At 44.4% G+C, this 15,511-nt stretch overlaps 1 protein-coding gene across 6 annotated transcripts in view; it reads left to right on the top strand.

The window, feature by feature from the left end:
- Window positions 1-1,894: 1,894 nt before the first annotated feature.
- The window catches only part of ENTPD6 (ectonucleoside triphosphate diphosphohydrolase 6), a 34,670-nt gene continuing 21,053 nt past the window's right edge, over window positions 1,895-15,511 (top strand). For 4 of the 6 annotated variants that reach the window (XR_013961452.1, XR_013961453.1, XM_080684631.1 and 1 more), the window contains exons 1-3: window positions 1,899-2,045; window positions 12,312-12,625; window positions 14,436-14,512. Coding sequence is in view for 4 of the 6 variants with exons in the window: in XM_080684631.1 (XP_080540757.1) it covers window positions 12,334-12,625; window positions 14,436-14,512 (369 nt within the window). In the remaining 2 variants the exon portion in view is untranslated. Of the gene's footprint in view, window positions 2,046-12,311; window positions 12,626-14,435; window positions 14,513-15,511 lie in introns of all 6 variants that reach the window. The other 2 variants (XM_080684633.1, XM_080684632.1) reach the window with 1 other exon arrangement.

Here is a 15,511-nt window from a genome sequence, read left to right on the forward strand (position 1 = left end):
TGGATTCTAACAGCTTCTAGCTGACTAATAAAACCTGGAGAAGCACCATAATTAATCCATCCATTCCTTCAACAAATATTTACTGAGTATTGTCTTAGTTTGGGTTTTTCCAAAGACATTCTGAGACAAGAGCTTCAATGCCAGTACAGTAGTTTGTTTTGGAGAGGGGGCCCAGAAAGAAGGGAAAGCCAACACAGGGGTTGGGCATGTTTGGGCTCCTTAGGGCAACCAAGTCTCAGTCCTGCTCCCATGAAGTATGGAAGGCTGAGGCATTCATCCCCAATTAGTTAAGGGTTGAACTTCTAGGCTGTGCCTACTGCCAGGGCTGCCCAAGAAAGTTCTAAGGTAAGCCCTAACATGGAGAGCCCTAACATGTGAGGTGGCAGCATTCATGGGAATTCTTCACCACCCCTGGCGAGCTGAAGTCAGAAGTGGGCCAAGGGCATATGGGCACCTACCATGCACCGACCAAGTGCTAGGTACTGGGCATGCAACAATTGTCAGAACACTTCCTTGTTTTCATGGAGCTTATCTTTCAGTAGTGGAATAAAGCATATAAAAATACACAACTCAACAAATAAATAATGTAGCAAAAGGTGTGATGCGTGCATGAAGAAAATAACATAAAGGGTGAAAATATATAGGACTGGGGAGGCCACTCTAGATAAAGTGGTTTGAAGAGGAGCTATTTGAGCTAAGTCTTAAAAAATGAGAAAGAGCACAACTGGCATGGCTCAGTGGTTGAGCATCAGCCTATGAACCAGGAGATCACAGTCCGATTCCCAGTCAAGGCACATGCCCAGGTTGCAGGCTCAATCCCTAGTGTGGGCATGCATGAGGCGGCCGATCAATGATTATCTGTCATCATTGATGTTTCTCTCTCTCTCCCTCTCCCTTCCTCTCTGAAATCAATAAAAATATATTTAACAAAAAAAAAATGAGAAAGAATCTATGTCTCAGTCCATCTGGGCTGCTGTAAAAAAAATACCATAGACTGGGTGGCTTATAAATAACAAATATTTGTTTCTTACAGTCTTGGAGGCTAGGAAGTTCAAGATCAAGCTGCCAGCAGATTCAGTGTCTGGTAAGAGCCATCTTCCTCAGAGCCATGTCATCTCACTGCACCCTCATATGGCAGAAAGGGCAGGGGATCGCTCTACATCCTCTTTGATAAGGATATTAAAACTCAATTAATCTTCCAGAGGCCTCACCCACCTTGCCTGGTAGGATTTCAACATATGAATTTTGGGGGACACAAACATTCCGACCATAGCAATTCACTAAGGAAAGACCTGGGGGAAGAGCTTTCCAAACATAAATAGCACAAGCAAAAGCCTGTATCAACCAAAGTGAAAAATTCTAGAAACTCTAACAGTAAAATATGGTCAGAGATCTGTCCAGTAGACAGAAACAGAGTCATCACAATTCCATTGAAAAGACATTTCAAAATATTAGAATAAATATAAATTAAAACTGTATATGAGGTAGAATTTTTGTAATAATTGGATTGGCAATAATCCAAAGGTTTGGAAAGACTCTACTAGTAAAAATGTAAGGAAACGCACACTCCTATATATATTACTGTGTGAGTGTAAAACGACGAAGCTGGATCAGAAGCTGAATCCGACGGGAAGAGCCGCGGTAGGGATTGGGGCGGTGTGTGGGGGCGGGGAGGTGGGGAGTGCACCAAAGGGGCCGAGACCCCAGTTCTGTGGGGACACTAGCCAGGCTCAGGGCTGCAAAGAACCATCAGATCAACCCACGTGGGAAAGACCACTACGCCTGCGCCGCGGGGCCCGAGACGCCCCGCCTCTACTCCGCGCATGCGCATTTGTCCCGCCACGCCCCGCCCAGCAGGAACGTGGCGTGAAAGTGGGCGGGGCCCAGGCCCCGGGATCCGCGGGTTCGTGCAGCTTGTGTGTGGAAGGCAGGGTGACGGCGGCCGCCCGGGTGGGAAAACTGAGAGGCACCCTCTGTCACCCCTCCTTCCCCCTCCCCGGGAACGTCACCTTCCTCTGCGGGTGGGGCAGAGGGGCGCTTGCAGGGTAAGCGGGGGACCTGGGGTGGGTGAGGGCTGGCGGGGCTGCGGGTAACTGGCAGCACATGGGCCTCCGGGCGGGCGCCGGTGCGCTGCGCCCTGGAGCGGGGGCGGAGTGGTGGAGGGCCGGGGGTCTCCGGGGTGCAGAACCACGTGCCTGCCACACGGGTCTCCAGCGGCAGCGCCTGGAGGTGGCCTGGGAGTCCCTCGAGCACTGGTCTTCCCTCCTGCCGCCCTCCTGCCCCAGCTCCCGCAGTTCTCCCTGGACTCTGAACTTCGGGGACCCCTGAGGGGCGCAGTCAGTTCTGGCAACCCTGCTGCATTCGTTCAGCCAGCGTTTGCCGTCCCTCCTCCCAGCCCTGTGCAGGTGCAGCACCCTTGTGGCTTCTGGTAATGGATACAGCACATGTAAAGCTATTTGTTTAATGGGTAGACAAATTTAAATTAGGGGAAGGACAGGCAGGCCCCTGCCCTCCTGGGCCTCACAGCCCAGTTGGGAAACACAGGGAACCCGTGAGATTATGCCATTCATACAATACTGAGGATGTGAGGACAATGACCTCTGACGTTGGAGGAGTGACCAGATGAGCTTATGAGGTGGTAAGAGTGGTTCTGCCTGAGCTGACCCGTGAGCCAAGAGTGCTCCAGGCTGTGGGAGGAAGAGGCACAGAGCTGGACACCAGGCTGGACTTTGTTCAGTGGAAAGCAGTGAGTAGCCAGGAGAGTGTGGAGGAGGAGGGAGACATAGGCAGGGGACCTTGGAAGGATGGGTGATTTTTAGTTTAAATGCAGCTAGAAGCCACAGAATGGTTTTAAGGGTTGTAGAAAAGCGAGAATAGCTAGATTATTGTGGACACAGCCCGGCATTCTGGGTGTCTGCCCAAAGGAACCAGTCACCCGGAAGTCACCTAGGCAGTTCCAGTGTCCTCCAGGCACCCACACATCCTCCACCCTCTGGAAGCATCCTATTGGCGTTACCATGGCATGAACAAGGTTCATGAAAAGTCTAGCAAGCATAATGATACAAGTCCAGAAATTGGTTTTTGTTCTCCCCCACTTCTGCCCTCAGAAGTGTCATTTGGCTAATATGGTATGTATCCATCTCCCTCCTTGAGCCTTACATGAAGAACCAGAGAAGTGGACAGTCCAGTAAAGAGATCTGGAAGTGCTTCCCACCCACTGTATCCTGTGAAAAGGAAACAACAGGTGGTATTGACAGGGCTGATTCATATACAGTTTTTTTGCAGAAAAGGGGAGACAGATCCCTTTAAACCTACCAGGAGAATAAGTAGTGGTTTGCTAACATACTCTGATTTTGGACACGTTTTCAGTATATGTGGCAGTCATTTGTACACATGGCTGTTTTGTGTACTTTAACTGAAAACCTTGAAGGGACTGGCCAACAGATTAGGTGGCCAACATCCAAATCAGAGAGACCTTATATTTCTGAGAGCCCATCTGCTGTCCCCAGAAACCTAGCCAGGCATGGGGCAGGCACCTCTGCTCCACACCCAGATTCTGACCCAGCCTGCCCTAACAGAGGGTGGCCCCCAGCAGGAGCCAGCTGGGAGCAAGGTTCACTCAATGAAAGCTTTCGTTTGCTTTTGTGCACCATACACCTTGCCCCATCCGCCAGCCTACTCCATGTTCCTTACAGCCTTACAGCCTTACTTTCTAAACTCTCCTTCACAGAACAAAACTAAAGTTGAATTATTTTCCTCCGTGCACCTCTGGGGAGGCCTGATCAACACATTTGCACTGCAATACTAGAGGTAGCCATGGAAATGCGATTTGTCTCTCCTGCAGATGTCTTGGCTCTGGACAAATACCTTAGCCCAGTGGAATGAAATTGGCTTTTGGGTTTGGCCTCAGGGGCTTGCAGGTGCCCATGGGCCAGGCTGTTCCTGGCTCTTTGTTCCTACAACATTCTATTTGGACTCTGTTTGTGTCACCCTAAACGTATGGTGTGTAACTTAAATGATTATGTGTATGTAATTTCATGTGTGTTTTTTGGTTGTCTAAAGTAGTCTTGTATTAATAGGGAAAGGGAAGTGATGAAGCACATTTTATTAGCAGCCAGGCAATTTTGTCTGTGCCTCACCATGTGTTAACCTGTGATCCCAGGTTATGTTGTGTGATATAAGTGCCAGCCTTGTAGGCCTCTGATAATAAGATATAGCATATGTAAAGGTGTTTTGTGTTTGGTTTTATTTTTTTTTTTTGACAGGTAGACAAATTTAATAAAGAGCAAGCTTTTCCTCAAAATATATCACTTGTTAATCTGATCATGTAGAACATAGCTCTTAGACTAACATAGAACATGATAAAACTTGGTTATGTAAATGGATTTTACAAAACACTTTCACATTTGTATGGGATTGCTTTTGTGTCCTCACTATTCATCCTTGGAAATAGATGCTTTAGAACTTTTTCTATAAATATTTTTTAATGATCATTTAGCAATGGGAACTTCATGTTATGTAACAAAAAGAGGCCTATGAGAGGGCATTCCCCAGATTGTGTCTCAGCCTCTACTCATGCCTGGGTCTTCTCTGTTACTGACTTCTTCACTCCTGATCTCAGCTAACATCCCCTTAATGCAGATAACTCCCCTGGCTCAACCCCAATCCTCTCATCTCTCACAGAGCAGTTCCATATGTGACTGATGTCTTGCTGTCATTTCAAACTCAGCATGTAAAAAACCTGGTCACTTCTGTGTCCCAGGAACAGCCCCCTCCTAAATGGGCTACTACTGTTGGTGGCTATCCGCAGGTCCTATAGCATCTTCTGTCCCTCCATCTTCCCCTGAATGCCTGTTCTGTCTCGGTGAATTGGTGAATTGCTAAGCTGTCAGCTCGCCTCCTTTACCAGCAAGTGTTGGCTGAGCAGCTGCTGGCCTCTGGCCTTGTGCCAGAGTTGGAGATCCGGGATGAACAGCTAGAGAGGTGCTGTTCAACCAGAAGGAAGAGAGGCACTCCACCTACAATTTGTTCAGGGAGAGGAAGTGTGCAGAGCACCAAGGAGCGCAAGGGAGGAGCCTTCAGCTGCCAGGGTTCAGAGTGGCAGTAAGCATCTTGAGTAGGTTCTGCAGAGGTGTGAAGAAAGAACCAAAGGAAGAGGATGCCATTGTGGAGAAAGGATGCTAAAAGAAACAATATTTGAGGCAGGAAAAATCTCAAGACATGACCTGCTGCCTTTGTTGAGAGAGTAAGGTGTGACTGGTAACTTTAAAACAGTTTGAATTTGATACAATAGGCAGGCCCAGCCCTCTTCATTTTCCTCCCCTACCACTGCCTTTAGCCCGGCATCACAGAACTCATTTAGGTTACCTGTCTTGCCTCAGATAAACAAGGTAACTTGTCTATTAAAGGATTTTTTTTTATTGTGATAAAATATACATAACATTTTTAATGGTAAATAACATTACTATTTTTAAGTATATAACTTAGTGGCATTAAGTATATTCACATTGTTGTGCTCATCACCACCATCCATCTCCAGAGCTTTTTTGTACCCAAATTGAATCTCTGTACCCATCTATAATAATAAAAGCATAATATGCTAATTAGACTGGACATCCTTCCTGATGAAGCCAGGGTTGCGAGGGAAGCCGGGGTCCAGCGGCCGGAGGGAAGCCCAGGTCCCGGGTGCTGGAGGGAAGCCGGTGCCAGCAGCTGGGGGAAGGAAGGCCTACTCTTGCATGAATTTCGTGCATCGGGCCTCTAGTTAAACAATAATTCATCTCCTGCCTTCCCCAGCCCCTGGTACCATTCTTTCTGTCAGTATGAATTTGACTACTCTAGGTACCTCATATAAGTAGAATATTTGTGTTTGTGTGACTGGCTTGTTTCACTTAGCATAGTGTCTTCAAGGTTCATCCATGTTGTAGCATATGTCAGAGTTTCCTTTTTAAGGCTGAATAATATTCTATTGCATAAATATACCACATTTTCTTTATCCATTCATCTATGGGTGGTCATTTGGGCTGTTTCTACCTCTTGGCTACTGTGAACAATGCTGCAGTGAACATGGGTGTGCAATAATCTCAAGACCCTGTTTTCATTTCTTTTGGTTATAGTCCCAGAAAGAAGATTATTGTATCATATAGTAATTCTGTTTTTAGTTTTTTTAAGAACCTCCATACTGGTTTCCTTATTGGTTGCAACATTTAAAATCCCCCAAGGTTTCCAATTTTTCCACATTGTTCCCAACATTTGTTATTTTCTGTTGTGTGTTTTTTTTTATAATGGCTATCCTAATTTGTGTAAGGTGATATGTCATTGTAGTTTTGTGTATCTCTAATGATTAGTGATGTTGAGCATCTTTTCATATGCTTATTGGCTGTTTGTATGTTTCCTTTGGAGAGATGTTTATGTAGGCCCTTTTTTGAATGGGGTTGTTTGTTTTTTGCTGTTAAATTCTAGGAATTCTCTATATATTACAGATCTTAATCCCTTATCAGATATTTTCTCCCATTCTGTAGGTTGCATTTTTTTCTCTGTTTTTAGTGTCTTTTGATGCATAAAGGTTTTTAATTTTGATGTACTCGCACTTGTGTATTTTTGCTTTTATTGTCTGTGCTTGGTTTTTATCAACAAAATCATTGTCAAATTTAATATCATGAAACTTTTTTCTGATTTCTTCTAGAAGTTTTATAGTTTTAGGTTTTACATTTAAGTCTTTAATCAATTTTGAGTTAATTTCTCTATATGATATAAGGCAAGCATGTCAACCTCGCGGCTCACAGGCCGCAAGGTTGACATGTTTGATGTAAGGTAAAGATCCAACTTCATTTTTTTCTGTGTGGATATCTAGTTTTCCCATTATCATTTATTAAAGAGACTATCTTCTGCCCAATGAATAGTCTTGGTACCCTTGTCAGAGATCATTTGACGATATACATTAGGGTTTATTTCTGGGCTTATATTCTATCTCATTAGTCTATATATCTGTCCTTACATATACCACTACTACAGTGTGTTAATTACTATAGCTTCCTAGTGTGTTCTGAAATCAGGAAGTATGAGGCCTCGAACTTTGTGCGTTTTTATAATTGTTGAGAGTATTAAAGATGTTCCCCATTTCCCCCCCTTTGCCCTCCTCCACCCAGCTCCGGCTCCAAACCCAGGCCTGATTGTCTGTATCTATCTATTGGGAAGATTATGAGAATGATTGTTGTAAATTCCTCATTAAATGTTTGCTAGAATCAGTAGGGAAGCCATCTAGTCCAGGGCTTTACTTTGTTAGGAAGTTTTTTATGTTGATTCAATGTTTTTACTAGTTATAGGTCTCTTTAGACTTTCCATTTCTTCATAATTTGTCTTGGCAGGTTGTGTGTTTCTAGGAATTCGTCCAGTTCATCCAGGTTATTTAATTTATTGGCATCCAGTTGTTCATAGTACTCTCTTATTATCGTTTTTATTCTATAAAATCGGTAGTAGTGATTTCTTTTTTATTCCTGATTTTAGTTATTTGAATCTTCTTTCCTTATTTCTTAGTCAATCTAACTAAAATTTTGTGTTATTTTGGTCTTTGCAAAGAACCAACTCTTGGGTTCAAGGATTTCTCTATGTTTTTCCCATTCCCTATTTTATTTATCCTGCTCTAATTTTTGTTTTCCTCCTTCTAGCTTTGTGTTTAGTTTGTTCTTTATCTAGTTCCCTAAGGTGCAAAGTTAGGTTGTTGATTTGAGATCTTTCTTCTCTCTTGATATAATAAGCAATTACAGTTATAAATTTCCATGTTGGCACTGTATCTCATAAGTTTTGGTATATTGTCTTTTCATTTTCACTTATCACAAGATAGTTTCTAAATTCTCTTCTGATTTCTTCTTTGACCTATTTGTTCTTTAAGAATGTGCTATTTAATTTCCACGTATTTAGGAATTTTCCAGTTTTTCTTCTGCTTTTAATTTATAGTTGTGATCAGAAAAGATACTTTGTTTAATTTTGGTATTTTTTGTAACTTAAAATGTATTTTGTAGCTTAACATATTATTTATCCTGGAGAATGTACCATGTGTTCTTGAGATAAATGTGTATTCTTTTGTTGGGTAGAGTGCTCTGTATATGTCTGTCAGATCCAATTGGACTATAATTTTGTTCAAATCCTCTATTTTCTTGTTGATTGCTGATTTTTTCTGTCCTTGCTTTGAAAGTGGGACATTGAAGTTTCCGACCATTATTATACAGCTGTTTATTTCTACGTTCAATTCTATGTTTGCTTCATATATGTAAGAGCTCTGGTGTATATGTTTATAATTGTTTTATCTTCTTGTTGAACTGGCCCTTTAATCATTATATAATGTTTGTCTTTTATGACAGTTTTTGACTTAAAGTCTATTTTGTCTGATATGGTATAGCCATCACTACTCTCTTTTGACTACTATTTTCATGGAATCTTTTTCCATTTTACTTTTGTATTTTTGTTGTTGTTGTTTTTAAAAATCATTATTCCAGTTAGTGTGTCCTTAATTTCTGACTGGTCTTTTCTTATGCTATTGAAGTTTTCACTAAGTTCAGTGTTTTGAACTCTGCATCTAATAGATTGTTTGCCTCCATTTTGTTTAGCTCTTTTTCTGGAATTTTGTTCTGTTCTTTATTTGGGATGTGTTTCTTTGTCTCCTTATTTTGGCAGCCTCCCTGGGTTTGTTTCTATGTATTAGGTAGAGCTGCTATGTCTCCCAGGCTTGGTAGAGTGGCCTAATGTAATAGGTGTCCTGTAGAGTCTGGTGGCACAGCCTCTCTGATCACCCAAGCTGGGCCACTTGAGGTGCACACACACACCGCCCCCCCCATGGGATATGAAACCCTCCTCTTATAGTTGAGCCTTAATTGCTGTTGGCATGTCAATAGGAGGGACTAACCCAGCCGTGGGCAAACTACAGCCCACGGGCCGGATCCGGCCCGTTCGGCTGTTCTATCCGTCCCACGGAGCCGAAAGAGTGGAGGGTTCTCTTGCTCTCCCCTCCTTTACTTTGAATTTATATTAGTTCACACAAACACTCCATCCATGCTTTTGTTCCGGCCCTCCAGTCCAGTTTAAGAACCCATTGTGGCCCTCGAGTCAAAAAGTTTGCCACCCCTGGACTAACCCCAGGCTGATCAGCTGAAAAGAGTAGCTGCAACCACTGACCTCCAACCACTGTGGAGAATCTGCTGTGCAGGGGCCCACCCCACAAAGCAGGACTTATTTCAGCAGGTCTCTGCTGCCCGCCTAGTCCACCCCTTGAGTGTGTCACTTGTGGAGGTGGTTGGGTGGTGCTACTTAGAAGTGGTCTGAAGCTGTCCACTGGGTGTGCTGGCTCTCAGACTTCCCAAGAGGATGGCAGGCCCAGGTCAGCCATCACCTGTGTTTTGCCTGGGGCCACCAGGCATGAGCTACAAAGCCATCTGCAGATGGCTGCTACTTGTGTTGGGCTTGGAAGTGCCCAGGCAAGGCCAGGCTGTGAACCAAGGCTGGTTGCTGCTAATGCCGGGCTTGGGGCCAATTAGCAAATGGTACAGGGCACACTGGGACCAGATGCTGCTTGTTTAAGAGATTTTAGGAAAATCTGAAACATGTGCCAAGACAGACCACTCATATGGAAACCACTGGAAATAGCTTGGGTGGGCCTGAAAGTTGGGTGGGGTGAGGAATCAGGGTATTACCAGGGCAGGCCAGGTTGATGGAGTCTCAGATATGGCACCCACCTCCCTGTTCTATGGGGGAGGGGCTCGTCTAAGGAATAGTGGCCTCTGCTATCACTTCTGTCTGGGAGAAAGCTGCCCCCACCCCACCAGCTCTCACCTGATGCCTGACAGTTTTGTTCCTCCTCATATGTCTCTGGTGCCTTTCAAGCTGCTGCCCCAGTGCTGGAGCTCACAGGGAGTGAGTTCACGTAAGTCTGTGTATGGGCCTTTTAAGAGGAACTTCCTGGGACTCCAGCAGGTCTCTGTCTCCCTCAGCTTCAGCCCCCGCTGGTTTTTACAGCCAGAAGTTATGTGGACTTCTCTTCCTGGTACTGGAACCCTTGGTTTAGGGACCTGGAGTTTAATTTCTTTTTACAATTTGTATTTCTATGTTGATATTCTCATTTTGTTATCATGTATTGTTTTCCTAATATTTTTTTTAGTTCTTTGGGTTTTCTTTACCTCTTTCAATATATTTAATGAGCTGTTTTAAAGTCTTTATCTAGTACATCCTATGCCTGTTTTTCCTCAGAGATGGTTTATACCAATTTCTTTAAGTGGGACATGTTTTTCTGTCTTTGTATGTCTTGTGATTATTTTTTCTTCTTGAAAAATTCAGCATTTGAAAAATAGCCAATTTCCCCAGTCTTTGCTCTGTGCCTTGAAAGACCTTCACTAATTAGCAGGTTGTGTCTGCGCCATAGGGTCAGCTGAGGATGGGAGGGTGGGGAGAGGGGCGGGGGGGGGGGGGCGGGGGGCGCGCGCAAAAGTTTAAGCTGTTCTTAGAATTTTTTCTGAGCATGTATCTTCCCTGGGTTTGTGTGTGTGCTATTTTCAGTTCCCCCATATACATGGCTGCTTTTGTTGCTGGCAAAATGGACAGTTACCACAATTTTAAAACAAAAAGAAAAACCGTTGTTGATTTGGATAAAGGGAAAGCAGTTAGCCGGTGACAGCATTTCAGAAGCATGATAAATGAAAAAGGGAATATGCTGCATGCTGACTTCCTGAAAGGCACCCCTAGTGTTGTTAAAAGTGATTCGTTTAAGGCTGGTAGGGGGTGGTTGGATAAATTTAAGAAAATAAGTGTTTGTTTATAGATTAAACAGTACTGTATTAGACATGTATTATATATAAGAAAGGTTAAAACAGAATCATTTGGGGGTCTGGAACGAATTCATTCAATTTACATTATTTCTAATGGAGGGAAATGTTCTGGTTTTCGAACAAATCGCTTCTCAAACAGACTTCTGGAACGAATTAAGTTTGAGAACCAAGGTTCCACCGAGACAGAATCGAGGTTGGCATGAGGGCCACTGTAGGCTTGCACTGATGGGCCCTGGCCCCCACTTTTCCCATCCCCAGACGCTGCAGTCACCCCGCCTCCAGCACTCTTACCCATCCCTGTCCCTGGTTCCAGGGCACATTGCCTCCTGCTGCCCTTCTGCAGAGCCGGCATTCATATCTATGTTCTCTGTGTCTGTTCTGAGCACATTACACATCTCTGTGTCCTGAAACAGCAGCACGAGGCAGCTTTCCCGTGAGCAGCTCCGCCTTACAGATGAGGAGACCAGCCCCATGCAAGGGGGTAACTTGCCCACGGTTACACACTGCTGTGGGCAGCCTAAACCCATGTTCTGCCTTCAACCCGGCACTTCCCTATCCCTTTTCCCTAGGAATTTCCATTCCTTCTACCATAGCTGGCAGAGAATAGTGGATTTTGCGTGAGGGCACGGGAGCCTTGAGAAGGAGGCACCTCACTTCATGTCCTTGGAAGAGTCAAGTTCCCACGTGTGCCTTGCACTAGAGGCTGCTAATGAAACTTGAACACGTGCTTCATTTGGGGTGCATTGAACCACAGTTAATGGTGCTGAATTCGTTTATTTCGCTACCCAGGTAGAACTCTCATAGTCTGAAAGCACACAGGCACGATTTCCTCCTTGGCAGGAATATGCTACCTGAATGAAAAGATGTATATGTTGTGAGTTTTCCAGGGAAACAAAAACGAGCATATTCCCTAATTTGTCTGGGGCTCTCAGTTCCCAAAGGACAAGATTTTAACCCTTTTGAAAAGTAAATTACTGAATGGGAGAAAAAGTGGAAGAATGGATTGAATACATGTTCCTGACACCTTGAAGTGTTTGGGGACTTCATTTATACATAACTTTTTAAAATAGAAGGAGGCAGCCAGTCAATGACTCCCCCTTATCGATGTTTTTATCTCTCTCTACCTCTCCTTTCCTCTCTGAAATCAATAAAAATATATTTTTAAAAAATATAAAATATAATGAGTCCCAAAGCTGTTTGTCTGAAACAGCACTTGGAGGAAAGCATGCTCAGGCTGTGGGTCTGTGCCCCAGGTTAGCACCTGCAGGACCTACAACCTTGGACAACTCACCTAGCCTTATACACCTCAGCTCCTCTTCTGTAAATAGGGATCACACCTTCCAGAATCACTTTGAGAATCAAGTGGAGCTTCTGATTCACAGGAGAAAACACAGCCCAGGTTTTGGTTGCATGTTTTGTCCCCGAGCACAGGGATTTCTGACTTGTCCTGTAAGTTCGCAGCCTAATGTGTTTTTCCTGCCTCTCCCGTTCTGCCAGCACCGTCCTCACAGACAAAGAAATGAGAAAAATACCAAATAATGGGAACCTGAAGATGATGAAGGTGGCGTACCCCCTGGGACTGTTTGTGTGCCTGTTCATCTACATCGCCTACATCAAGTGGCACTGGGTCTTCGCCACCCAGGCCTTCTTCAGCATCACGGAGGCAGCCTCGGGGGCCCACAGGGGCCAGCAGACTCGAGATGCCCTGGGGACGACTGCACGTGGTCACAAGGTCTTCTATGGCATCATGTTTGACGCGGGAAGCACTGGCACCCGAGTGCATATCTTTCAACTCACCTGGCAGCCTGGAGGTATCCTGCCCAGGCAGAAAGCCCTACTGCGGGCTGCTTTCTCTCCTCTCCCAGCAGAGCTCTTGGGATCAACCCCCCTTAAAGGCAGTGGTTTCGCAGGGTATGGGCTAGATTCCCTGCCTTAGACTCACTTGGGAGCTTGTCAAAAATGCAGTGTCCCAGTGATGCTGACTCCGACTATGGGTTGGGACCCAGGAATCTACATTTCCCAGGAGTCCCAGAATATTCTTACTTGTACTAGCATCTGGTTACCAGCCAAGGGCAACTGAGATCCCGAAGGGTGTTTGGTGGCCTGTCCCCTCCCAGCATGCACAGGCAGGTCAAGTGGCTGGGACCATGACTGAGGCAAGACGTCGTATTAGTGAATTTAAGGCAGGAAGTAACCCCAGATTCAGGCCCGTGGAGCTAGGAGTCTAGGACAGTCAGATAATTGGAAAGACCCAGAACCCAGCCCAACACAGAGCTGCCAGTGGGGCCATGGCCTCGGCAGTTAGAGTGGAGCTGGAGCCAGAGCCTGTGAGCTTTGCTTCCCTGAGGAGGAGGTTAGGCACCTTCACTCACTGGCTTCTCCTATAGGGAGACTCCCACCACTGCCCAGCTCCTCACCCTGTTCCTCCTCCCTTTGACCTCCTTTCCCAGCACCTCTCTGTGCCCGTTGGCTCTGAGGATTGCCTCTCCAGCCTCTAGCCAATGTTTTCTGCTGACTATTCAGCAGGCGCACTGGTCAAGCTGGGGTCCTCTCCTCTCTGCTTCTTTGCTCACTTTCAATGCCTTCTGAGTCGATGCCATTTTGTGCATTTAACTGAGCAGGTGATGCAGACACCTTGAGTAGCCTTCCAAAGCCATCATGGCATATTTTATTTACTTTTCCTCTGCTTTGTTTCTAAACTTATTGCAAGTTAAATACATATTTATGCGCTGGACCTATCTACCTCCAAAAATGGTTTGGAGCTGAGTTTAAGACAACACATGTCCGCATGGAATCCGTTAATAGCGACATTCCATTGTTTAATCGTTGGAAAGACACCCTTACAAAAAGTTTTGTATCTGATTTTTCCTCCTGGGTCTCCGTGTCTGAATTCAGACCAGCATCCCTTGGCCACTGTGTGCTCTGAATGCTCACCCTGCTATATGCACAGGAGTCCAGCCTCCTAAATATTTAAAAAAGAAGAAAGCACATATTTTTAGAATCCTATAATGCATCCATCCCAGAATCGAGGAAATGACTTTCATTTTTGCAGTTTGAAAAATTGCAAAATCATCTGCCCTGCTCCTCTATTTATTAACAAGAATTAACCTTAGCCCTAGCTGGTTTGGCTCAGTGGATAGAGCGTCGGCCTGCGGACTGAAGGGTCCCAGGTTCGATTCCGGTCAAGGGCATGTACCTTGGTTGCGGGCACATCCCCAGTGGGGAGTGTGCAGGAGGCGGCTGATCGATGTTTCTCTCTCATCGATGTTTCTAACTCTCTATCCCTTTCCCTTCCTCTCTGTAAAAAATCAATAAAATATATTAAAAAAAGAATTAACCTTAAATGGAGTTTTTTTTTTTGTATGCAAATTATACCTAAATAAAGTTAGTTTTTATTTTAAAGGTAAAGTTCTGGCCAAAATGTTAGGTATAATATTCATCTTGTTTAGCCAGACTAGGCTCAGAATTTAGATGAGAATCATGGACAGGGCTCCTGTCCCTCTGGGACCCATCTATTTTCAGATTGGCCTTTAAAGGTGTGGCTAATTCTAGTTGTATAGATGTATATATTTGTGTATACGTTCATAGCTGTACCTTTTTAAAAAAATGTTTTTTCCTTAGAGACTCCCACCTTGACCCATGAAACCTTCAAAGCACTCCAGCCAGGTCTCTCTGCTTATGCTGACGACGTTGAAAAGGTAGCCGTTTTCTCTCGTCTTTGTCTTCTAACTGTGATTTGTTAAAGCCAGCTTTCTTCCCCGAGCGCAGTAGGCCATCTTCACAAAATAGCATCTCTGATGGTGCTGACCGGGGACATTTCATATGTTTCATCTGCTCAGAAACTAGAGGAAACTGGTACAATGCATAAGGGCCCGCAGCTCCCACTCCCACACATGCCCTGGCCATCCCAGGCACTTGCTACGACCCGCACACAGGCCACCAGAGGTCTTGATGCATTTCAAAAGCACAAATGCTACAAACTTACAAAAAGCATTCTTTGAAAACTTAATATTTTTATTGTTTTAGTTCTCTGATTGAAAATGACACACATTGACTAAAACAAAGGTTAAAGATGTATTACGCAAAATCCACAAAACAAATAAGTATAAAAGAAATTTAAGCTATCAGTGATTTTTGTAAGCTTGTAGCATTTATGCTTCTAAAGTCCTTAAAACTTACAACTACAGTAATACGAGACACTTGTCTTTTCACGAAGGCTCTCGTGAAACTAGTCACCAGTGTAGCTGTGAGTTCCTTTTTTGGTTCAAGTATGTCTCAAATCAAAAGCTAATAGGTCATTCTAGTCCACAGATGGTTCCTGATCTCAGACAGTGTAGTCATAGCCTTGCTTTCCTGTAGTTTGGTTAAAAAAAAAAAAAAAATTAGTGATTCTAGCATGAGCATAGGTCAAACCTGATTGAATTAGATATCTAGAATAAGCTCTGGGGGTTTTCTTAAATATTTTTTATTGTTTAAAATATTACATATATTAGTACATATATCTCCTTTTTTTTCCCCATTGACCTTCCCCCAGCCTCCCCCACCCCCTGTCGCATGCCCTCATCCCACCCCCCCAGTGTCTTGTGTCCATTGGTGTGCTTATATGCATACATACAAGTCCTTTGATTGATCTATTTCCCCCCCTCCCCAACACGCCCCAGCATTCCCGCTGTAATTTGACAGTCTGTTCGGTGCTT

This window comes from Plecotus auritus (assembly GCF_963455305.1).
Source record: "Plecotus auritus genome assembly, chromosome: 8".
Classification (NCBI taxonomy): domain Eukaryota; kingdom Metazoa; phylum Chordata; class Mammalia; order Chiroptera; family Vespertilionidae; genus Plecotus; species Plecotus auritus.